This window comes from Semicossyphus pulcher, unplaced genomic scaffold (genome assembly GCF_022749685.1).
Source record: "Semicossyphus pulcher isolate SPU_LCO1_2020_fin unplaced genomic scaffold, fSemPul1.0.p SCAF_6, whole genome shotgun sequence".
Taxonomy (NCBI): Eukaryota; Metazoa; Chordata; class Actinopteri; order Labriformes; family Labridae; genus Semicossyphus; species Semicossyphus pulcher.
The window spans coordinates 24,926,324-24,952,857 of record NW_027211737.1 but is presented as its reverse complement, the minus strand read 5'-3'; the positions used below and the strand labels follow the sequence as shown (position 1 = coordinate 24,952,857).

Sequence of the window (26,534 nt, the reverse complement as noted above, 5' to 3'; positions counted from 1 at the left end):
GGAAATCCTCTTTAGACGAGACCTTCGCAGTCTACGCAGGCTACAAATGGCACATCCTTCGTAGCCTGCGTCCTGCGAAGGATGCAGCCCCTGAATTGAGACACAGCTTTTGTCTTTTTTTATACCAATCTCATGCACACAAGTAAGATTCTAAAAATGTTTCAATAAATCAGCAAAGTCAAGATAAAATCTCTCTGTCAGTTTACTTTCTCCCTGTGTCTTTAGCTCCAGGTGGTTTGTCAAAATGCAGAGAAGCAGAAAAGTTTGAAGAACTTAGACAAAAAGTTTGTGTCAGTATCTCCACATCCTTTCTGTTAATTGCCTAATTATGATCCATGCTTTACGTCAAACACTTTTGACTTCTCTCCGTCTAATTTAAATGACTTTTCCGGAGCGTGTGGCAGTATAACATAATCTGCAGGCTGTTAAGCTGCTTTTAATTGTATTACTAAGACTTACCTGTGTAATGAGCGACCGGAAGATGCTTCTGAAGATGTCCTCCAGTAATGGGAGGATTAGGAGGTATCATTACGTGTTAATTAAGATAAGCTAATACAGACACAATGTTAAAGAAAACGGCCGACACATCCCACATCTCTAACCACTAATCATTCGCATTAACATGGACCTAATTATCTTATCTGAGCTGTCTTTGTCGGTCGGCGTCCTGCAGCCTTTTCTGTGCAAGATTCCGAACGGGATTGCGTCAGACAAGAGAAAGTTGTTTTACTCACAGTCTATCCATGCTCAGATATGAGATATGGAAAAGAAAACATGTCTACAGCCGCTAACGATCTCCTGTTCTACAAAATCAGCTCGTCATGTCACCCGAAAGACTGCTCGCTGTCAGACGGAGCACTGCGGAGGGTTAAGGATGTTCATTTAGAGAGATGATGTGTGAAATAAGCAGCCGTAAAAAGGCTTTAAACGGCGAACATCTATCTGGATTTATTGCATCAACCTTGGATATAATGTGGAGGTGCTGTGGTTTAGAGCATCTTATTCGTACAGAATGGGGCCTGACTCCCATAAAACGCCAAGGTATGAAGATAAATCAGCCACACGGAGGAAAACCCGCTCAGGTCAGGTGTATCTCGGTCGCCTTCTGACCTTCCTTTGTTTTCCAGCGGGCAGAGGTCAGCGCTGGTTGATATGTTGCTCCTTTGCGTTGTGCGGCGCGAGTCCTCCTGAGTCGATGTATCTAAATGACGTGTTTGGTTACTCACCTCGTGCTGCGAAAGGGATTCACTAGATACTGTTTATTGCCTTTGGGGTTTTTGAGTCATCCTTTGATGATCCCTTTCCTATTGAAGTGCATGTTAAACTGTTGGGTGTGAGTTTGTATTCATATTACACTGAAAAAATCAACACCTCATTGTCCAGTGTGGATGTGGAGATGCGCCTCAATTCTGGGGACCAACAGGCTGGTGTCAACTACACCACTCAAAAAAATGAAGGGAACACTTAATCGTCACATTATAACACCAAGTCAGTTAAACTTCTGGGATATCAATCTGTCCATTTAGGAAGCACAAGTGATTGTGAATCAATTTCACCTGCTGTGGTGCAAATTAAAGAGACAACAGGTGCAATGGAGAGGCAAAAGCAAGACAACCCCCAAACAGGGAATGGTTTTGCATGTGGTGGCCACAGACAGTTGCTCTCTCCTGATACTTCCTGACTGATTCTTCTTAAGTTTTGTGTTCTGCTCGTGTCCTTGTCACTACTGGTAGCATGAGGCAGTACCTGCAGCCCAATCACGTTGCACAGGCAGTCCAGCTCCTCCAGGATGGCACATCCATACGTGTGGTCGCAAGACGGTTTGCTGTGTCTCCCAGCACAGTCTCAAGAGCACGGAGGAGGTACCAGGAGACCGGTTGTTACACGAGGAGAGCTGGACAGGGCCGAAGAAGGTCACCAACCCAGCAGCAGGACCGATATTTGCTACTTTGTGCGAGGAGGAACAGGAGGAGCCCTACAAAATGACTTACTGGCTTGCATGTTTCTGACCAAACTGTCAGAAACAGACTCCATGAGGATGGCATGAGGGCCCGACGTCCTCTAATGGGACCTGTGCTCACAGCCCAGCACCGTGCAGCTCCATTAGCAGTTGCCAGAGAACACCAGAATTGGCAGGTCTGCCATTGGCGCCCCGTTCTCTTCACAGATGAGAGCAGATTCACACTGAGCACATGTGGCAGACGTGAAAGAGTCTGGAGATGCCGTGGTGAACGTTATGCTGCCTGTAACATCATCCAGCATGACCGGTTTGGCCCTCAGTTACATAATTAATCAGACTAAAGGAGTAGTGGACTTGCTGCTCGCTCCCCCAAATCTCCGGTAAAAGAGTTCCCGGTGAACGGCACACAGCAGGTGATGTAAAATAATCTTCTTTGTCTGCCTGTCTGCCGTTATCTCTACGGGTACAAGCCAACAACAATACTGACTCCCATACACTGCGGTCAAGTAAATAAATGTATCATAAACACTGACCGAGCTAACAAGGCAGGTATGGCGAGCACAGTGTACCTGCTGCTCAGTACAAAAATACCAATACAATAATACGAGAACTCACTGGAAAAGTTGGAGCACAGAGTTCTTGCAATGAATCCCAGAGATCCAGATTATTTGTCCAAATATTGAATGAAAAAATCCCCAAAAGGTTCCAACAACACAAACACTTTAAATAAAGGATGATCTTTGTAGGGATAATGTTGTCGGACACCTGGACTAACAATCTGAGCCTGCCTTTTAGTGGACGTACTTTGATCGGGCGCAGTTGCCCTGGATCACGTTGCAGCCATTGCGGCCGTATGGCGGCTACGGTGGAGGCGTTTTTGTTCCTGTGAGTCATTTCGATACACTCATTTGTACAAATAGGACCCAGGTTTAAAAATACTGAACTTCTCCTTTAAGTTGTGTGACTGTGTTATTCTAGCAGACAGCCAGGAGTATCCACCATTCAAGTGACCCCACCCCCATAATTTAACGCTTAATATAATCAAAACTGGTGAGTTTTATAAATAGGGGTAGAAAAATTAGCTATTTATAACAAAACCAGGTTTTTGTACCAGGCTGTAAACGTGTTTATCTGCTGTAAAGGTGGGCATTATAACACAGGCCCCAGTGTTTTTTCGTTTTTTGGAGCCAGCCTCAAGTGGACGCTCGAGGAACTGCAGGTTTTTGCACTACCGCAGTGGCTTCATTTCTTAACACTAGGTTGCAGCTTGGCCTCAACAAGCAGTTCATGTAGTGGATTTAGCTGTAGTGTGAACTGAAAGGGCTGATGGTAAAAACACCCACATGTACCTGTATTATAATAATATATTATGAGTTAAACTCTGTGCTTTTTTTGCTGTTTTATTACTCACTGGAGCACCACATTTATTATTCCACACTCAAAAATCATTTCTAACAAACGTGCTTTTAACTCCTGAATAATGTTTTCTAAAAACCACTACAATGTACAGATGTTTTAAGGATTAATTTAAAGCATCATTTAGTTTATGCAGTATACCTGAGAGACCCATTTTCTAGAGATTTACATCCTCAGGTTGCCACGGATACGCTTGGGAAGTCATAAAGTCCTAAAGACAAATTAATGTTTTAATTATCTGTATCAGTAAGGGAAAAAAACTATATAATAATATCATCCTGTAAGGTTAGAGTTGTGTTAGTGAAGAGGTCATACAAGACAAGTGAAACAAGTAACTGTGAGTGTGAACACTTGTGTGTATGTGCTCTCTGGTGTGTGTGTCTCCCTGCTGTGGTGTCCCGGTCAGGTGGGAGTTTGTGTTTACAAGACACAGATTTGGTTTATGAACAACAATGTTGTCTTTGCTTCCCTGCGGCTCCATCTGTAAAAACTGGGCACAGCAGAATGTCAAGCTGACCTTGTCGGCTGCTCCTCCGTCCCTCTGCGGCTGTGTGTTTGTGCATGTTTAGTTGTTGTAAAACTACTGTGAACTGATTTTAAAATGAATTCAGAGGCAGCAACATAAATCAAGCAGCGAATAATCATTTGGAAATTGCAAATACAGACCCGGCACATTAGGACCACAGGGAGCACAGCCAACCATTAGCGAGAGTTTGTTGGTCTCACATCATCAATTTAATTAAAAATCCATTTAGGATGGAAGCCTGGGGAAGGTTTTTTCTTTTCCTTTCAGGGAAGTCAAGACTTCAAGGCCGACAAAAATGAGTCTTGAGTTACCATGCTCCAATAAGGGAAGTGAATACAATCATTATATCTCCTGTGCCACATCCCAGCAGGTATGAGCACATGTCTAAAACCCCAGCCCAAGGGTGCAGAGACGGCAGGTCTTTAATGGGCTGCACTGTTCTGTTCCTACCTGAAGAGGTCGAAGCCACCGACGATGGTCACAGAAAGAGAGCTGCAGTGGTGTTTTAATTACACGGGGCCCTCCATCAATCATGCCCCTTGTGGCTGACAGTTAAATCCCTCCCAGACCTACAGGGGTTCTCCTCGCCCTTCACAGTCCACAGGCTGAGCACGGCAGCCGTGGTCCCAGCACACAGAGCACGCTGCACACGGACGCCGCAGCAATCCCCTGCAGCCACTGATAGAGCCACAGTAGCAGGAAAAACCACACAGGAGACGGGGGGGGGGGTGGCAATCAAGACACAGAGGGTACAGCGAAAGCAGAGGGAGGAGGAGGAGTTTTCTGTGTGTGTGGATATGTGTGCGTGCATGTACCTATATTGTCAACAGCTACCTAACTATGAAACCTCTGTGCTCTGGATTTAGTCATTGAAAAGTTTTAAAATTAAATCATTGCTCAATACTGTAACACCAAACAGTATGAAAGATTGGCACCACTGTGATATAACAGCTGGTTGGCATTGATTAGCACAGAGACAGAAGGCAGACAGGGAAACAGCTAGCTAAGCTCTGTCTGAATGAAACTAAATATGCCTACCTGGAGTACCTCTCGAGCTAATTAACATCATATCTTGAGGCTCAAGAAAGTGGCGACAAAAAGTGTCATTTTCAAACAGAGATAAAATATGTTAATACTGCATTTAAAGGGATAGTTTTTGTTTTAAGTGGGGGTGTATGTGGTACTTATAAGTGTATTACGTACAGTAGATAACAGTCAGTACAGCCGTGTTAGGAGAAGCTGTCCGTAGTTCCTACATGGAATTAGAATTGGATATGCCCTGTGTGTGTGTGTGTGTGTGTGTTTTATGTGATATATATATATTTTTATATACTGTTTTTACACTTTGGATTTTACTGTTTTATGTGTTCTTATCTGCACTAATAAGGATTGCACTCAATTTCATTGTACATGTACAATGACAACAAAGTTATTCTATTCTATTCTATTCTATTCTATTCTATTCTATCAGCACCGCTGCAGACGGGGCCATGAGTGCCCGTACTTAAAAGAGTCCGTTTTAACTCGTCACTTCACACTGACTTCAGACAGCGCTTTCTCTCTGCGCTATGTCTCACTCTGCACATCAGCCCTGTATACCTACGCAAGCAGCGCATGGTATCAGATCAGTCTCCTAACAGGGGCTGTGCTGAACGTTATCTACTGTACATAGAACACTTAGTAATGATAAGTACCTCACTCAACCCCACTTAAAAAAAACGAACTATCCCTTTAAGAGGTGCTAACAGGTGGATATTGATACCTTTAGACAGAGCCAGCCTAGCTGTTTCATCCTTTTTCCAGTCTTTATGCTAAGCTAAGCTAACTTAGCTCTGTCTGAGGCCATGTCTACACATTCACAAGTTTTTCCCTCCTTCATTTAAAAACCCCGTCCACGCAAGCATGGTTATACAAAAGTCAACGTCCAAATGAAAACGCAAAAAACACATCAGAAACGCTGTCATGAGACTGCCACACCAACAGGCGGTGATATAACCCGGTCATGCAAAGAAGAAGAAGAAAAATCGCAGCCAATCAAAAGTCTGAAAAAATCTCTTACTGAAAGACTACCTGGCGGGCTGCAATGGCGCATCGGGGAAGGGGGGTGATATATAAATATAGTGGACGAGTAACTGTACATATATGTGTAAACATATAGAAAGTCCTGTTAGAGGCATCACTGTTTTTGTCACGTCTGTCATTTTGCAAGGAGTGCCATCTTATTTGTGACGCCTCACAAAGGAGATAACAGCCTGATGGCCCGAGCCAAAAACTCTGTTTACCCCGTCTACACGTCTCCGTGGAAATTGAGTTTCTAAATGTCTTCACCCTGGCCGGAGATTTACAAAAGATCTGTTTTCAGTGACCTAAAAGGCTGTTTGTGTTTGTGGACGAAAATGCAGAGAAAAAGCTACAATTTGAAAAATACCCATTTACGTGTAAACATGATCTGAATCTAACAAAAAACGGCTACCTTAAGTACTTCTCATGCGCCCTAATTAACATGTCATATCTTGAGACACAAGAAAGTTACGCTGGCGACAAAAAAAAAAGTGTCATTCTTAAACTGATAGATAAAATATGTTAATAATGCGCTTTAGAGGTTCTGGCAAGTGGATATTATTACCTTCAGACAGAGCTAGAGATGTGTTTCAGTTTAGTACAAATCCTCAACAAGAATGCAAACCAGAGCATTTCCCAAAATGCTACTACATCTTTAATTACTGTAAATCATAGCATGGTTCTTATCTCTCAATTTGACCTTCATTTGTTGATTTTTATGGGATGGTAATTCAGTGTCCCAGCTCAGCATGCAGGGGATCAATAGCAGCACCACAGATGTAGAAAAAAAGAATCATTCAACAAGCTGCTTGAACTAATTAAATAAAAGAAGAAAAGCCAGTGAACTCTCACACGGGCGTCTGGGGAGGCTCCATTCACTGCTGACTGTTGACAGAACTGAGAAGGCAGACAGGGAAGAACAGCTAGCTTAGCTCTGTCTGAATGTCACTAAACACGCCAACCTTGAGTACCTCTCAAGCTCCCCAATTAACATGCCACATCTTGAGACTCAATAAAGTTACTGTGGCAACAAAAAAAACTGTCATTTTCAAACTGAGAAATAAAATATGTTAATAATGCATTTAAGGTGCTAGCAGGTGGATACTGTTACCTTTAGACAGAGCTAGCCTAGCTGTTTCCACCTTTTTTCCAGGCTAATCTAAGCTAACAATCTGCTTGTTGCAGCTTCATATTTACCATACAGATATGAGATGTGTTTCAGTCTTGTAATAATTAACGAGAATGCAAATCAGAGCATTCCCCAAAATGGTACTACGTCTCTACTTACTTAAAACGTATAGTGACTTCTTATCTCTCAATTTGACCTCCATTTGTTGATTTTTTGTGGTGGTAATTCAGTGTCCTGGCTCAGCGTGCAGGTGATCAATAGCAGCACCACAGATGTAGAAAAAAAGAATCATTCAACAAGCTGCTTGAACTAATTAAATAAAAGTAGAAAAGCCAATGAACTCTCACGCGGGCGTCTGGAGAGGCTCCATTCAGTGCTGACTGTTGACAGAACTGAGCTAATCTAAATGGCATCCCTAATTACACTCGGGGTATTGCTACAGTTTCCTTAAGTATCTCACCTCCCTCTTCTAGGCTAATATTGTGAGCTTAGCTGATTAACAATCCGATCCACACTGCAGCAACATTTAACATAATGTGAACATTTCTCCGCTTGGCGGAAAATAATAAGACAAAAAAAAAAACGCAATCAGCCAACACGACTGATCATAATAACGTTCACTGAGCAAAATGCAATTTTTCAGCCGACTGCTTTTGTTTGGGAAGTTTTTAGAGATGATTATTGTTTGTGCAATTATCTGAATAATAAAATATCCATTTCCAAAAAGAAAACATTTCCCACCTTGCCAGTAATTATCTCTCTTTGTACACACACGCACGCTTCCCCCGAGAGACAGAGAGAGAGAGCACATTTCATCCCAGTTAGTCCATCAGCATGCTTTTTCTCCTGCAGGCTGTGGGACAGAGGTTAATGAGACCTTAATTGGCATTTTCTTCAAAGCTCACAAATCTTTAAACTGGGGGGTGGCAGGAGGAAATGTCACATTACCATGCTGTCCAGGTTAAAAGCCCTTACATACTCTGGCTGTCATGTTCGGTACAGTGCTCTAATAGAGGAGATGAGACTATTAACTAAGCAGCAGGCTCCCGGGCTGAGGACTGAAGCCAATGAGGAGAAGCCCAAAACCTGCAGTTCCTCGTGTGGCCACTTGAGGCTGGCTCCTTAAGTGAGTCAATCCCTATTAGGCCCCATTTTAAAATACCAAACTTTACAGGAGAATTAAACATGTTTACAGCCTGGTTCAAATACTGTGTTGCTCTCTATATTTATAACTCCTGTTCAGGGGTTGAATTCTTATATAACTCACCTGTTTCAACTATAGTAAGGCTGTAAGTCATGCATAATTAGAGCGTGCTGAGTGACGGGTGGGTAACTGTAGCTGTCAGCTAATCTAATTTAGCCACTGACCTTAACTTCCTGGCTGTATTTCTGTTTTTGGTGCCCTTTAGGGATATTTTCATCCACACACCGGTCGCATAATATGCGGTGTAGTGTAATTTACTAACGCCCTCCAAAACAGACTGCACTCCCTTTTTTAATCTCCAGTTTTTTAAATTTAGCTGTGACGAAGCGGCTCCCATCATTGACTGCGGGCAGTGCACACACACCGACACACACACATAAAAATACCAAACTTTTTTCCTCTCCGCCAGCGTCTCTAATCTGCCAGTACACTGCTTCATTATCCTTCTATCCCTCTCCCTTTCCGTAGCGCGACCAAGGGTGCACACTTGGAAGATCTACTTTTAACCTAAGCACACATTTACACAGCTTTATGTCCGCTTACTGTGAGGTTTCAATTCTGGATGTTAAACATGTGTTGCGCATTCATGATCATGTGAGGACATAATATCATCTTTTTGTTTGTTTCATCAATATATACTCTAAATAGGTTGTTTTGTAATGTAATGTAAAATGTGTTTAAAAGCTCCTGATTCTTTAAATGATAAAGATTTATATTTATTGTAAAATATTTTGTAATTAGAGGTGCCCAGTGGGAGGGGCTACATGTTTTAAAAGGTGCTGCCTTGGGCCTTAGAAGTCATTGTGGAGTTGGTTACAGTGCAGGTAACTGCTGGAAACCCTATTATTGCATTCCTGCTCATTTTTGTGTGTTTTTTTGAGAGTCAAGTGAGTTAATGTGGAACTCCTCTTTTTTGGTATTTTTCTAGTAAATAAAAGTTGTTTTCCTGTTTTATTTTTACATTTTCCACATTTTTGTAAATATTTTTATTATATTTTTTATGCCTTGGGTGCCTTTTAAGTGTCGTAACGTGTGCGTGCAGGTGCAAGATATTATCAGAGACGGTCAGAATTGACGGTTTAGGATTGAGACGCCAGATGTTATAGAGCACCATTGGTATTATATCTTCTTCATTTTAAAATTGTATTCCTGCTAGTACTCCCCATTTTAACAAATGTATCTGTAATCTAATGTTTAATTTTTAATATTTAGTGTTAAAGTGTACATTGAGAGCAAAGTTAAACCGGAGTCAAATTCCTTGTATGTGTACATACCTGGCCAATAAGCCTAATTCTGTCTTTTCCCCACAGATAAGACAGCAGGCGGTAGTGATGTAAAGACTAGTTGTTTTAATTACCTGGTACTTTGACGTTCACCTGCTTCTCCCTCTCCCTGCAGAGATTCGGGCAAGCGAGTGGCGAGTTTGCTACTTTCCACAGGCTCTCTTATCTCCTTCAGTGTAATAAAGATACAACTCCTGTCCCCATTAAATGAATCTCATTGTAATACAACGGTTATCTACCTCATTGGCCAGCTAATGAATTAGCCGGGGACACTGACTGCTTTGATAAGTTAGCATTTGCCAACCCCCTGGTCCTCTCAAGCGCCACCTCATCCAAATATGGAAAATACGTCTGCCAACATACCGACCTCAGGACTTCAAAAAGTCAGTCGACAAACCAGAGGGTGACTCCTCCACAGAGGCTACCTCCTTCATTATACAGTCTCTACTATTACCTGCCACTCCCTCCCTCCACCAACTTGCATTTCATACAACACTCTTGACTTGAGGACTTTAGCAATGAATGGCCTTATGATGCTGTGGTCAATAAAAGCTAACACACGTTCTTGACATTGTAGTGTATTTCTTAAATGTTATGAAAATACAATATACAGAGCAACAATACAATGCTTTGGAGACTGTTCAGTATATACATAACAGGTCTTCTGCCGTGTTAAGGAGGATGAGAATGAACCAGAAAGTTGTGCCTTGTTTTTTTTTTTTTTCCAACAACATGCAGGAGTTTTCTCTCGGCTTGATTTGGCCTTTTCCGGAACTCTTCTGCAGAGCGAGGACCCGGCGTAGGAAATTAATATCCAAAGTGTTACAAAACTTCCAAAACCATTTAATGTGCACACGCATTCGGAACATCTATCTAGTCATGTTACTGTTTTTAAAATGTACATGTCGTCTGAATGTCACAGTCCATAGCTGCTGAGGATCAGTCCACTACTTGATTCTATCCAAACCCTGTAGTAATAAAATGAGGACAAAAAGGTGTCATCTGATAAACAAATCAAAGAAGAACCACCTGGAGTCGTCGTTCATTGATATTTTTTGTGATTCATCATCAGTCACTTGTGGATAAATGACAACCCGGTGTAATTTAATGACCCTTTGGCAGTTTGGGGTGATTCTGAAGTAAATGTGTCCTCTTTCAACGATTAAAGGCCCGGTTCTTTCCAGACCCACTTTCTTCTGAAAGGCATAAAGGTGAGTTTGTTCCAAGTGCACGCAGTTCATTATGCCACCTCTTTCAAAGCACTGTCATTTAACCTTTCCATGTAATTGCGCAACTCCTTGGAGTCTCCCAGCTCCACGTCTTGGCACACCCACTTAATGTCCTGGCTGCAGCTTCCAGTCAGTGTGTTCACAGTGGGGTAGCTACAGTCCGAGGGGATGGTGGTGAATGTGGTGAACTTGACTCGCTTCCTCTTGGTGGTGGGTGAGTCTCCTTTGCTGTCCTTGGTTATGCATGCTGTGTCTGCCGCCCGGTGCACTTGGCCCTGCACGTTCTTCTGTGCCGAGCCTCCGTTCAGCAAGTGGCTTCCTTCCTCGAGCCCGCTGCTGGAGTCCATCATGGACGTCTGCTCCTCCTGCTGGGGCGACAGGCTGATCTGGCTCTCCAGCAGCTCCGCCTCGTTTCCTAGCCACACCCAGTCGTGGGCATGGTTCATGTTCTCCTGGCCCTCGATCGAGAGCTCCTTGTGGCGGTATTTCAGGGTGTAAGAGATGCAGTTTATGAGAAAGACCAGGATGGCGAGGCAGAAGACCCCCAGGAGGGCGTACATGCCGATCTCCAGGTCTGTGAGCCCACGGGTGGTCTGAATGAGGTCGTCGTCCATATTGCGACCACGGGGCAGGTCCACTTGCGCAGGGAAGTCAGCGAAATCGATTGGCATGTTCTGACTACCATCTGACAGTTTGTCTCCGTTGGGTCGGCGCATTATCGCGCTTCTAGTGGTGGTGGCTTTCCGCAAAACCCCATCCTCCATGTCAGAGATGGAGCTGCCGTAGTAGTGGGTGTCAAGGCCGGTCCTGTCCTGGGAGGGGGAGAGCCTGCCTCTGTTCTCCATTTCATCTCCATCAGGGCCGTAGTCGCTGCTCCCTCCCCTCGAGCTGTCACTGTGACCAAACTTAACCCTGACGTTACAGTTCCCCGCTGCCAGGATACTGCGGCGTTTAAACTTCTGGCAGACCTCGCACACGGTCATTTCCACCCTGACCAGCAGGCCTTGGCCCTCTGCCTCGGTCACAATGACAGGCCATTTCCAAGAGGGGTTCTGCTGCACTGTCACTACTTCCTCATCAAGGGAGGTGGCTGTCAGGATGAAGAAGTCAGGATTGTACAGGTCGAGAGGAGCCACTGAGCCGTCGCTGAACTGCAGCCAGGCGCTGATCAAGGCCTCCTGTGGAAACACACACACAACATGCAGACAGAGAGGCAGAGAGAATATAAATAGTCAGTGGAAATTATAGTGCAGAAATACGGCTTCAAATCTCTTAATGTCCTTTTTGTCAATAAACCACATAGTCAACAGTATATATGGAGCTTTCTAAATGTGGAAGACGTAAGTGGAATACAGCTGCATACTTCTGCTTACTCAGCGGCTACTCGCTGAGCTGTGGGGTATGCAGATTAAAAGATAGGCGGGAAAGATCAAACAGTAACATTAAACGTTGTTCATGTGAATGAGGATTTGCCATACATAGGCCTCTTTAAGCCTCCTCCTACTGCTATTTCACAATTTTCCTTTAAATGTCACGGAGGACAAATCCCCGAAGGCGAACAAGTAGATCCCACAGTGGTCTGTCAATGCTCCCTAATTACTGGCACCAGGGGACTCAGAGTGCAGTACTGCATGCTTATCTTCACACTTTGTGTGGGGAGATCGGGCAGATAAATGGCCATCCTTCCTCGCTCGGAGGAAGAGGGTGAAGAGGAATGTAAACGAGCAGTTCTGAGAAGTTGTGAGAGGTCTTGACGGACAGATCAAAGAGGTCACAATGAGAGTAGCCGGGGTGAAATATGCTGGTTCGGGCTGTGAGCCATATTTTGGTGCAGATGCTGTTGCTGTTGCATGTTCTGAGATTGTGCTCCAGTTTCTATTAGTCGCCCAAGGAAACACATTCTGTCACACTCTGGCTTTCATGCCTCGGCGTTAAGAGGGTTAGGGATGGTGTGGAACAAACAAATAGACACGTGTACATGAGCACACGCGCACGCATGACTTTTCTTTGATTGTAAAATTGCTCATTCGAGGACCCGATAGTGTGAAATGGAGTCTGGAAGGAAGCGCTTTGTTTTGGGAAGCTCAGTCATCACGGCTGCAGAAAGCACAGTTATGGCTGTAGGAGATCATCCACAAAATCATGTCTTTCATCAAACCATTGAAGAATAGTTTAATAAACAAGGAGATAATAATTACTGTTGTAAAAGAATTTAAACTGACAATATCGAAGATTTCAGTTTCGTTCTCTTGGGGTTGTAACTCTTGATTTTCCTTGTTGACGGTCGCTTTCCTTTTTAGACTGTTTGCCTTCATCTGAGCGTCAAGTTTGTTTCTTTTTCTTTGGATTTTCACTTATTGTTGAAGTTGTATCTGTAGTCATCCATCTTTTCTTTGTTTGTTCAGCCATAGTAGATTACTGTTTACTCGCAACACTTACAGAGACCGGAAAAGCAGCCGCTTAGCTCCGCCTACCCTCTCTGGCAGACCAACCACTGCTGGGTGATGGAAAACACGTCACTAACTGGGCACCGCTTGTGATTTTTTCTGCGAAAGTCGCCACAGACAGCCAGTCCATAATAATACTATATACTGCCATAGGCTTAATCACCATTGTGTTACCTCATTCAGCAATAAATAGAGACATTTATTTACATGAAAACCTTTGAGATTATTACTTTAATTTCATTATCTCTCTTTATCAAACTGGGCTAACAAATAATTTTTTTAAATACATTTGATTGGAATCACCATCATTTCTGTAATGGATGCTTTTCACTCATCCATGCAAGGTAGGAGAGACAGAGCTGCAAAGCACAGCTCGATAAATGCTTGATTTTTATTTCCCTTTTATCCTTCGGGCTACAATTCAGGATTATCATCATTATCGACTAACCTGCTGATTATCTTCTCAATAGAGCGATGAATCTTTCATCCATAAAAGTCCAGAAATAGAGAAAAATGCTGACTATAAAATTGGCTTCTTAATGTGATTTGACGGTGTTTTATTCAGCCAACATCCTATAAAAAACTAAAAACAGATACGCCTGATATCTGTCCCTTAATTGATTAACTATCTAGTCTTTTATTTCTGCTCATAGACATTGTAGTTTCCTGACCTGTTTGAGGCTCTGCAGGACCTCCTGGGTGGTGGTGGTAGCCAGGATTGCTCTGTTGCTTCCCTGACTGAGCTGCAGGCTCATGGAGAGCCCCGTCACCAGCTGGACCCCCAACTCTGTGATGGTCACTTTGTCATCCACCACTGTGATCGTCTTCTCTGCCAGGATCGAGTCTGACAAAGGAGACAACACCTAGGAGGAGGGAAAGCGAGACAGGGAAGAAAATGGAGAAGGAATAAGAAATTACAACATTTAAGGAATTTTAAGTGAAGAAGACGTTTTCTTAAAGAACACACCGTCTAATATGTGGTCGTCAAGCAATAACCTGTGACATTCTGGTGCGATCAATTACAGCAGTGCTGCTCTACAATAGTGACTCAACCTATTGTGTAGCCTGTTCATGAAAGCTTTTTCATTTCCTGCTCTAAACACCCCGGGTCGGGGAGGTCTTTCCCAGGAGAAATCAGCAGCGACAGAACCCACAGCTGAGCAAAAACACAACAGTCCACAGGAACTTCATCCACAGGAAATCCGAGCAGAAATAATTCTCCACTGGACACGCAACGTGATTGACGGGTGATTTCTGGCAAGTGGAGTTTAGAAACATCACATCAGTGAGCACTTAGAAGTGAGATGTCACCGACATGAAAAAAGCGGATTAGCGTGAGTTTTAGGTGATATAAGAAAATGTCTATTCCAAGTGTTTCATCTAACATAAAAGGCTCACAAGGCCCTGCGCAATATGCAAAACGATACACAGAGCCTACTTTTTATTTTATCTCTTTTCTCAGGCTGTGTAGATCAAACAACAGCTTCAACTTGGCTGCCATCCAGCCCCCATAACTCCTGCAGGTAAGAATCCATTCCTTTTGATTAATCCAGAGAAAACGCACACTTTAACCCCAAAACAGAAGCAGGAAGTCTGATTTTATTTATGACGAATGCCATGAGTAGTCTGTGTGACTCTCTCTGCATGCATATCTTTATTCAACGTCTCCTCATGAATCAGTCTGCATCACTTGTGGCATGAGTAGTCACAGCTGTCAGACCGTCGCTCTCGGCGTGTTTTCCAGTTGGTGCTTGCTTTGTTAGTGCGTGGATGTTTTGCAAAGGTGAAGACACGTCCGCACACACACACACACACACAGGCAGATGAGACCTTGACGCCAGTGGGAGCAGATCCCACTCACACAGATGTCATTAGGAGGCTGATATTCATCCAGTTAGCCTGAAGAGTCTGACAAACCAAAGGGCCGAGGGGGAGGACGCACTGTCTGCAGAGAGCCTGCAGAAGAGGCTGTGACACACCAGTAAGCACCTGTCTGCACTCGACCAAAGGAGCCTCCAGTGAAACTGCAGCAGTGACAGTAGCATCTGGTATTATCTCTGGAATATTATCATGTCAAAGCACCACAGAGAAGTGGTCATGAGTAGAGTCTAAAAGCAGTTTTTATATTAAATTCAAATAATTCAACTGTCCTCAATTTGGTGATTACCATATTAGCTTTTAGTCATTAGAATAATCCCATCATTATATTCTGTAATTACCAAAACAGCCCTTTGCCAAGACCACTGGCAGCCTTCAGCGTCCTCCGTGCTGCATGTTACATTGTTTGTCCTCAGATTCGGGGAGAAATCGGTATAATGACTTGGAAGCAGGCACTGATCTTCCAGCACAAATGTGACTGCAGCTTTAAGAGATCCTCACAGCGGCAGGTGGTCGAATGATTGAATGCATATTTACTGTTATCAAGAGCAGACCCTCCTCTGGCTGTTCACTCAGCATTGATAAGGAGAAGAACAAGGAGACAGGATATAACAGCAGTCATGGGAAATATGGTTGTAATTTGGGATGTATTACAAGTGGAACCTAAAAATACCCACCGCTCCTCAGCACCTTAACATATCATAAACACAAGCATCATAAATAATGCTACTAGCATGGGACAAAGGTTGTCTGCCTGTTTAGTAACCACTGTTGAGCTAGAGAATACAACTTTGGTATTATATTTGTAGTTCTGGGCATCATTTTTATCGATTATTATAGTATTTAACTCGCCAAAGTAATTGCTCAGTTTAGGGAATTAGGCCACATTACAACAACAAAGATCTAATGGTCGATGAAAGTGGTTGGTTGGTTCTAAATTATGTTTGCATTTGCAGTTAAGGTTTGCCTTTATTTTCTCTTCCAACTAATGTTGGTTAGCCTGAGGGTTTGTTTACAACCTACCTGACTGATGGCTGACTGACGGCTGACTCTTCATGTAACACCCATAAACTTAATTTTAGTGATTTTGTTGCAGAGCTACAAAAAGTAGAATTTAAAAAAAAGGACTGTATTTACTATATAGCGCTTTTCTAGTCTTCCGACCACTGAAAGCACTTTTACACTACATGTCACTTTCACCCTTACACACTTACATTCACACACTGATGGCAGAGGCCTAAGTGTCAATCTCCAATCAGGATTATAGACACTCACACACCGTTGGCTCTGCCTTCAGGAGCAATTTGGGGTTCAGTGTCTTGCCGAAGGACACTTTGACATGCGACTGTAGCAATAAAAACCTGAAGCTGTGACATCAACAGTAGAGTGATATTTCTTAAAGTTTTACATACAATCATTTATCCTTTGAAGATAAGATAAGATAATCCTGTATTGATCCTCAGCGGGGAGGAGTAAGTGACAAGTTAAAGTGACATTTTAGCAGTATGACATAATACAGTATGGTATGAAATATGAGGTATAAGATACAATACAAGGTGCACTATAAAAGTGGCCATAAATACAGTATGGTATATTACAGTATGCAAATAAATATAATGTAGTATGATATGAAATATTAATTGAATAGAAAAATTGTATATAAAAGTAAAATTAATAATATAGTTTAATAGTATAATATAATATATTGTATGTGGTATCAATAATATTAATATATTTATAATAATAATATAATAATGTATAGTAAAGCGGTAAAGACAGATCTAATATGGTGTTGTACGGTACAGTATGTATAGTGTAATATGAATATATACATATAGTATACTAAGATATAATATACTATATACTAAATATATGCAAATATGATTTTAAAGCTAACACCTGTCCTACCTGTATCGTGGTCATCCCCATGTCGAGTCCCACCAGTATCTTCCGGTCCAGCAGCTGTGCTGTCTGCGGGTCCTCTACCTTCAGGAAGTCCCACACCAGCTCGGTGATGTCCACCTGCCAATCAGAGCCCAGCATGAAGCTGGTCTGGCCGCGAGGATCGGCTGACTCAGCCACAAAATGGGTCAGGACCCGGACCATGGCATGCTGGTACTGCAGAGTGCAGCTTCGTCCTCGCCTGTCTTCATCATCCTCGTCCTCGCTGTCCCGTGTGGACCTGCCAATGTAAAATAAAAAAAACACTCTCAAACTGAGGGCAACTTGAAGCTTTTTGTTGCCGTGCTGCTGGTATGGCAGTCTAGTCTAATCTCTGGTGCATTACTATTCAAATGGCAGATTTGGCGGATTCTTTTTTTTTGATCAAATGTTTTACTTTCAAAACTGGAGGTTAAATTTAATATCACGGAAAATCATACGTTTTTTTTGCCCCTCTATTCTTAAACTCCCCCCTCCCTCCCCATATGACACATGGGTACAACAATTAGGAATACTAATGACATCAAAAGTGAACATATGATTGAAAATAAAGATTTAAATTAATAATATAAAAGGCTGAAAAAAAAACAGAACAGAAAACAGAAAGATACACACACACATATATATACACACACACATTCTGTCTAGAGCCTTGGACAAAGTTTCTATTTAATCATCCTTCGAGTCCAATGAGATATCTCCAGCCAATGCGGGGGCTTCCACCTTAATATTAACAATTTTGGCAAGCTTTGGCAACAGACAGATTTGGCAACTTATAGTCAGATCACACACGGCTCATGTGTGAAGTGAAAGTGTGCGAGCAGGCCGTCCGTGGCAGCAGCAGGAGTCCAACAAAGCTGGGCAGAAATAGCTGCATGTGTGTGCCCATCTTCTCAGATAACGGCAAACGACGGCAGCGCAATGCCGAAAAACAGTATATTAATGTCAGGACGTGCAACCCATTTGTGTATAACAAGTAGAGCGACACACAATATGAAGCCTGTGTAGGCACGTCTTACCATCTGAAAAATGTGTCCTTCTAATAGCAGGTCAGTGGTGCAAACAATGTCTGCACACTTCATTTAAGACCAATGGCTGTCCAGGAAGGCGCAACTAAGTTTGCTGCTTACACAACTTGGGTGCTTTGCGCGACAATGAAAGTTGTGTTTGTTGGAAATTAGCAATGACAGCTGTAACGTGAAATTATGTAATTATATGTGCTTCTTCTATATTGTATATAAAAAAAGTGACCAAACTATTGAGACAGATATGCATAATGTATGTCCTAAATATAGCCTCCACTTTAAAGAGGAGAAAAGAAAACTTCTCTGCATTGATAAGTTTGTGGTATTGTCTGCAGTGTTTTAATTAAACTGGTCTCTGTCAAACATTAACACACACGCGCACACACACGCAGCAGTGTAACTCACACAAAGTGTTTATCCAACAGCGCTTCAGAAATGATGCAGTGCTGTTGATTAGATGACTAAGAGAGGATCAATCTAGCGTATGGCTGTCATCTCTCTCTCTCGGTGTCTCTCCTTGACTATTTTAGATCACAGAGTCTGGGTTGTGAATGTGCAGACACCTCCTTACTGCTTTGCTAAATAGTCCCCCTGATTGCTCTGTTGCCAGCAAATCTAATTTTATGACTTTAGGCGACAAATCAGCCAACAGAGACTCAGCTATTTCTCTGACAGATGAGCTTTAAATGGCTACAGTACAGCTGCAATATCATTTGATTTTGCCCATAACTGTTTTTATTTTTGCTTCAACAAACAACTTTATGGGTAATGTTTGAACAGTTGATCGGGGAAAATAAATGCTGTTACAGCTCTTCAGTGTAACACTGGGGCACAGTCGGGACACTTGCAAACACAAAAGTGCTTTGTCAACAAAACTACTAATCACTTACTGTAGCGTAGACGTACAGCCGCCTCTCTGCTGCAGACATCATCCACATTCCCTCTCTCTCTCTCACACACACACACACACACACACACACACACACACACGCGTACACACCAGCAAAGGTTGCGATCATGATAAAGGGGAGAGGAGAATAAATTAATCTCTTAAACTGTTTTTCTTGCGATTATCCGCTCCGCTTGTCTCTTTCTGTCTGAATCCCCTGAGAAATCTGACTGCATGCGAAGCCGTGGGAATAAAGATGTTAGCTGCTGCACGCTCCAGAGAAAAGCCGAGCGCACAGAGAGATTTAGAGTTAAGGGCTTAAAACCGTCTCTGGCAGGGCCGATTTCACATGCAACTGAATGACAGCCATTCACAGAAGAAATGATTCTACTGTGGATATAGGAGGATAAATAAAAAGGTTCAAGAGGAGCAAAAGATCCAGCCAAGAGACAACATCCCCGACTCAATCCTTAGATGTGTTTTGGACACGCTTGTTTTGGATAAAAGCCTTTAAATTTTTGACTAAACTTTGGTGTCCAAACACAAATCAGATGACTGTTTTACTTTCTCTTCAAACCTTAAACCTAAAAGCCCCTAACAGCTTTGTATCAAAGTGTTTCTCTGTAACATGAAATATTCATGCTCAGAACATGACATCCATTTCAAAATGAAACTGAAGTTTCACACACAGAGCTCGTCGGGGCAGCGTGTGCGTGGTTTGATCAGATTTGATTAAAGGCGATGAAACAGCAAAAAAGTTCTCGTGGTCAACGTGATCACGCACGTTAATAGGATATTGTGATCACGCTGTTGTTGTGTGTGACAGTCGGTTGTGTTTACGCTGCTCTCTTGGCCAGATCTGTCTTGAAAAAAGTGGTATTCAAAAAACCCGCTAACACCCGGCTTTTTGGCTCAATGGGAAAGGTTACAGCATTCAGACCCGGGTCAAATGACTCTGCAGTAGACCTGGTTAAGTATCGCCTCGGCTCCGATCGGCATTAATGGGAATACCAAACCCATCTCAACACGTTAATCTCCGCCCCCTTTACGGCACGACGCTATGCTCCGCCGGTAACTTCTGCTTCTCCTTGTCATCTCAGCTACAAATTTCGCCGTCTCCGTCCGAGCAGCGTTGAATATCATTCCAAATTTGTCGCGCCGACTTTAATAAACAGACTGAATGAGTAATAGATACAATAAAGACCTAACCACCGTAACATCTTCACTGTTTACTAACCGTGTTTCGGGCGCGTTTCTGACATCAGACGTTGACGCAGCAGAAAAGAGACCGACAGGAGTGTACTTCACTGGCAATGGGAAAAGAGACATTGGCATCTATAAGCAGGTCTTCCCGAATCTAAAAACCCATGTCAACACATGTACACGTATAAGGCTTTCACCAGGTTAATATGTAACCCTCCACCTGTGATTGGATTCACATGTTGCTAAATCTTCAGTGGTGAAAAGAAGTATGCACCTCCATCATGCTCTCTTCACACCAGTTAGTTGAGCACAGAAAGAAAAGAACAGAAAAGGTAAATACAAGATCAAACTGAAATGTTCTAACTTTATAAGAGAATAAGGTGACCTAGGCAGCGGCCTAGCTACCATTGATACAGGTAATACAACTGCATATAGGGTCCCGCGGCAGAGGAGGGCCCGGAATCAGATGGACGTGCTGCTGTTTTAAAGCTGCTCGTTGCTGACATTACATTATGTTACATCTGATAGTGATATTGTGAGATTGAGCAAGCTGCTGGTGAGCAGCGCACAGAACCACTAATGGCTAATCTATGCATTAATCATGCTTTATTCACTTGTCAAGAGGAAAAATAAACTTGACGACAGCACCGCTGAGCTTTCAGGAACTGTCCGAGGTGCTGAAGTTGTAAACGCGCAGAAACAGGTATATGAAACTGCCACTAATATTCATGATGTGTCTTTATAACATTTTTTCAAATGTATTTAAACTAAATTTTATGTGAGAATGAGGCTGTTATTGTCTGTACTTAAGGGGCGGGGGAGAGGCAAAGCAGAGATGCATTGTGACTGATGGGGCAGCTTTTAGCCTTGCAGTCGGGGCCCCGAGCTGACATGTTACGCCACTGCTTCTTTAACTTATGTCAAATATGTTTATAGGACTACTAATACAGGTCTGTAGCTTCTGTTAGACGGATTTGCTGTTTTCTTATGCATGTGCTTTCTGTGTTTGCGTGCATTTGCAGCACGTTTGCCGTTTCTATATTTGTTTCGGCTTTTTGCAGCACGTTTATACATTAGCAGAAAGCATTTGCTTTCACATCACGCATCGACGACTACAACTCCCTACTTCCTGTATGCACATTCAAACCTCTGCAGACTTTGTTCCCTCCTGTCTTGATCGTTGCTTGTGTTGTAGTAACTCTCAGATGTACGTCACTTTGGACAGAAGCGTCTGCGTAATGTAATTGTAACATTGTTGTTTCGTAAATTCTGAATTTGCAGCCTGTTTGTCCCATTGAAAATTGTTTGGGCCGTTGCTGCACAAAGAGAAAAGAAAAACGACATAACCTCAAATGTTCCAACTTTTTCAGAGAATAGCGTGACCTTCTAGGATCCAATCATTTATATTAAATAGGTTTAGAGGGCTGCTAATACTAGTGCAAAAGCTGCCTTGGGAGTTTGTTGACATGTTTGCGGATTTGGTAGCTTAATCCATGCGGTCTAGATTAGAGCTGAAAAACTCAAATTTCTGAATGAGGATACAGACAAATCCATTGTCAGTCTACAGACTTCTGTTCATCCACATGCTGTTTGGTCTTTGCAGAACGCTGCTAACACGTCTCTGAAATGTGCTTTAAGTCATATTTAACACTGCTTAAGACATCCTCGTAACACTTGATTAAAACGGCAGATCAGTTGTGCCTTGGCGCGCCCTACATGACACATCCGATGCATATTCATGAACGCTAACTCCCCCACTTATGACTTTTATGTCATTTCCCACGCAGAGGCGGAACGCTGCATCAAATTCCCCGACAAGAGCGGGGTTATTTGAGTCCTCGTGGTTACTATTATCTTTATTTTAATGAAATGCATGGATCCCTCTCTCTGGGTTACCTCGGTCCACAATGGCTAATTAAAGGCCAAACTTCCAATTCATGTATAAACAAAAGAACTTTCCGCTGCATGAAATGTCGCACTTTCTCAGATATACTTTATTCCCACAGACTAACAAGGTTTCTGATCCGTGAATTAATGATCAAACATGATTTTTCCTTTTAAACGTTTGTTCTCCTTTTATAAATTCCTGTTCCCTACATCTCTGCGCTCATTTACATATTAAACGCAGAGGAGAAAAGCACCTGCCAATGATTTCAGCAAACATCTTCCAATTATTCACATGGCAGTAATTGAAAGTTTCTCACCGCTGATTGCTTTGGTTAAATACGTTTGAATTATAGTTTGAGTGTTTCTGGCGTAAACAGAACTTGTTGTTTGACATTCACAGGCGATGAATTTACAAAAGGCACTTAGAGGAGTATTGACCGAATCAGCATACACAGTATGTTTATAAAGACGCCATACACCGATCAGCCATTACATTATGACCACTGACAGGTCAAGTGAGTAACATTGATTATCTCGTTAAAATGGCATCTGTCAGAGTGTGGGCTATGTTGGGCAGCAAGGGAACATTTTGTCCTCAAAGTTGATGCGTTGGAAGCAGGAAAAAGTGCTGGCCTGTGTGGTCCGACCCAACAGAAGAGCTACTCGTATGAGGCTGCGTAGCCTCAAACCGGTCAGGGTGCCCATGCTGACCCCAGGGGCGTGTGCAGGGGAGTTGGCCTGGGGTGGCCCCCTGAAATCTGATTGGCCACCCCAGGTGCCACCCCAAAATCATAAACTATGATTTGTCAGATGCGGGACTTATGTTCAAACCAACTTTTCGGGCGGCAAGTAGCTTTTGTGGCATTTTAAAGAAGTACTTCTTCTTCTGTTGGTTCTTTAAACTGACTTTGGGATTACATCTGTTATTCCCAAATACATCTCCTATTTCAGTCCTTAAAATGGAGGATTTATAAAGTTAGTGTTAATTAATTCCTAAATTAAAAACTGATTCAAACAAATATAAGATCTGAGTGATACCTCAATGTTAGTAGTTGTATAAATGGAGACAGAAATGGTAAATAAATGCCATCTGGACGTGTGTGCACACCCATACTTTATGCCCCCCTGCATAAGTCAGTGTCCCAGATGGGGACCCAAGTCAAAAAGACACACCCCATGCTGACCCTTGTCCATTGCCGAAAGCGCCTACAATTGGCACACAAGGATCAGATCTGGACGAGGGAGCAATGGATGAAGGTGGCCTGGTCTGATGAATCACCTTTTCTTTTACATCATGTGGATGGCCAGGCATGTGTGCGTGTCTTACCTGGGGAAGGCATGGCACCAGGATGCACTACGGGAAGGAGGTGAGCCGGCAGAGGCAGTGTGATGCTTTGGGCAATGTCCTCCTGGGAAACCTTGGGTCCTGCCATTCATGTGGATGTTACTTTGACACATACCACCTACCTAAACATTGACCAAGTACACCCCTTCATGGAAACAGTATTCCCTAATGGCTGCAGCCTCTTTCAGAAGGATAATGCGCCCTGCCACACTGCAGACATGGTTCAGGAATGGTGCAACGAGTTCAAGGTGTTGACTTCGCCTCCAAATTCCTCCAGATCTCAATCCAATCGAGCATCTGTGTGATGTGCTGGACAAACATGTCTGATCCATGGAGGCCCCACCTCGCAACTTACAGGACTTAAAGGATCTGCTGCTAACGTCTTGGTGCCAGATACCTCAGCACACCTTCAGAGGTCTAGTGGAGCCCATGCATCGTGGAGTCAGGGCTGTTTTGGCTGATACACAATATTAGGCAGGTGGTCATAATTGTATGGCTGATCTGTGGACATGCCATTATTAGCCAGGTGAATTGAATTCAGGTGTAAACAAGCTGATAGCGAAGTCCGACCATTTACGCTCTGGTCTGAATCTGATACATCAGTGTGCTCATGCAGCCATCTCCAAATCTAATCTGAGGTTAATCTAATAAACAAATCCCTCTCCGCGCCGAGAACAACCTGCTTCACAAAGCAATTCTTCTTTCCGCTTCATTCACTTTCAAGCTCTGCCTTCAGAGGAGACGCTGCATATTAATGCGTGTGCGTGTGTCACGCTCATTTGTGTTGTGCCCCGTGGATCGCGCGCAGCATTTGTTTTGGCGTTTTTGCTGCATTTCATTTTCTGCTACAATAACATGATGAAGGTCATTTGGACAGAAATAGGAATAGCTGCTTCTATATATACAGACGCGGCTCGATCTGACAACAGCTCATTGTTTTTATATTGTCTGAATCCTGTTCGGAACAGTACAGCTGTGTGGTTTCGAGTGGAAAAGGAACATTAAGTTCTTACAGTTTAAGGGAGTTTAGTGTGATATAAAAAGTTAACTGCAAGAGACTTTTTAAAACAAGGGTGAAAAAGGAATCTCAATATCCACATCTTGAAAGGCGTGTTAAAGAAGTGTTGCATGCCTGAGTGCTACGCCTACACTTAAGTTTGCCGTCTGCAAAGACTTATCTCGTCCCTGTTCTGACAGGGCTTACAGAGGGAAGAGGTGAGCCATACAGGCAGTGTCACTCAAAAGCTGTTTGAGCAGTGCTTTTACAGCTATCCCGCTCACAGGCCTGATGCCTCTTTATTCCTCATCTCTCTCTCTCTCTCTCTCTCTCTCTCTCACACCAGTGTGGCCGAGGCTCGCCAGCCTGGCTGACAGAGGAGGGTCCGACACTTGCTATTGTCGCTCCGTGTGTGCTCAGCTCCTTGTGTGCTCATGAACAGTGGACCGATGCCCACTCTCACCAACAGGCAACTTTGCAAGGTCACGCCTGTTATCCCCTGATAAACAAAGAGGGGAGGAAGACAGGGAGAGACAAAGCTCCGCGCAGCCCCTCAGCTCTGGTTCTGGCGTCAACAATGACAACAGGACTTGGCTGTCCCCGCTGATAAAGGCATACCAGCAACATCCCCGACAAGCCATGGCATTAGTCGAGCGCTGTACCTCTGTCACTCAAAGTAAGAGGGGAGCAGAGATAATTAGAGCAGCCACGCTGAGGCGTGGGATGACTCCAAGTCCGAGTCCAACCTCAACGCGTTTCCAGAGTAATTACTGCAGGTAGGCTGATAGCTGCTCCATCAATTGATGGATTTCAACAGTTTCAGAGTAGCGCTTGGCAGAGGTGCTGTTAGTGATGAGGCCCCCGGGGAGAGGTCTGACCTCTAGACAGCTCTAATAATGTCCTGTCCCACGGACGACTAAGAGGCGCAATGGCAGGCCACCTAAAGCCAGTCCTAATGACAAGCTGTATTGCACAGGTCAGCCATTTTGTTATCACAACTGTCAGTACTGACGTCAGGCAGAGACAGGTGCTGTGGTGTTCACTCACACTTCTCATCATTATCTTATCTGAGGCTGCCATGATTAAGATCGAACCCATCGCCTGGAATAAAGGCTGTTTGTTAGCGAGCGAGTGCTGCTGCAGGAGTGGACAAAGGACTCGGCTCGTGGGCATGTTTGTGACGCCAACAGGAAACTACAAGAGAAAAACTCATGTAAGAGATGAAAGTAAGAAGAGTGTATTTATCTATTTATAAATCAAACTCCGATTAAGTGTAAGAATGAGCCTGATGCTGCTGAAAAAGTCTTTGCACTGCAGATTAATGGAGTGAGAATTGGCCCTCGGTAGAAAGTTGGATTGTGTTGCCAAAAACAACAAGTAAATGTGAATTAAATACTCAGTAGACTTATAGTCCATCCAGTTTGTCTGGCTATTGTAAATAAACAAAAGCAAAAACAGATTTCTTTTGCTTATATCTATTTCTCTGATGTAAACATCTGTGAAGAACTTTCATTTTGTTTCAGGTTTGGTGACTCCTGTGGACAAAGCTGTACGTATTATTTGCTGATTCTCTCTGTGTAGTATTCTCACAAAAATCTCCTCCTGCTTCCTTTTAACCGTCTAACAAACTACTCTGAGTGCAGCTCTGCTGGGTAAATGTACACAGAGGCTCGTTGTATCTGCATGCTGTTAAAGGCTATGTCTGAGTTTGACCTGGTGGCATTTAGAAGTACCACCAGTCGCACCACAATATAAGACTCAGGGGGGAATTCACTAAAGGATTGTGCGGCTTCTGCACCCGCTAAACCTGTGCAAATAAAAAGACTCTGCCTTATTCTCCAAGCACACGCAGAGGGTTGAATGTGCCACAAAGAGCGCTGCAGAGCAAACAGCGTCTCTGTGCTCCGGTGCTGTTTGAGTGTCAATGAGTCATCATGCAGACATTCGAGGCAAATTTGGCCCGTTTCTATCACATGAAACTCGTGACAGAAAGCACCTAATTCACAAACAGCACCGCGCAGTTAGGGTGAAAATATTACTGCCTGCAGAGAGCTGGTGGTAACTGCTGTGCAGTATTATAAGGGCTGTCACGCTCTGAGTTTCCACTGATCATG

At 43.3% G+C, this 26,534-nt stretch overlaps 1 protein-coding gene across 1 annotated transcript in view; it reads right to left on the bottom strand.

Annotated features, from left to right (window-relative positions):
* Positions 1–10,215: 10,215 nt before the first annotated feature.
* LOC138610152 (transmembrane protein 132C) overlaps positions 10,216–26,534 on the bottom strand; it is a 178,482-nt gene continuing 162,163 nt past the window's right edge. Inside the window, exons 7-9 of the mRNA XM_069682860.1 lie at positions 17,042–17,315; positions 13,927–14,118; positions 10,216–11,986 (exon numbers count right to left, since the gene is read on the bottom strand). Of these exons, the coding sequence (XP_069538961.1) occupies positions 10,820–11,986; positions 13,927–14,118; positions 17,042–17,315 (1,633 nt within the window). The 3' untranslated portion in view covers positions 10,216–10,819. The remainder of the gene's footprint in view (positions 11,987–13,926; positions 14,119–17,041; positions 17,316–26,534) is intronic.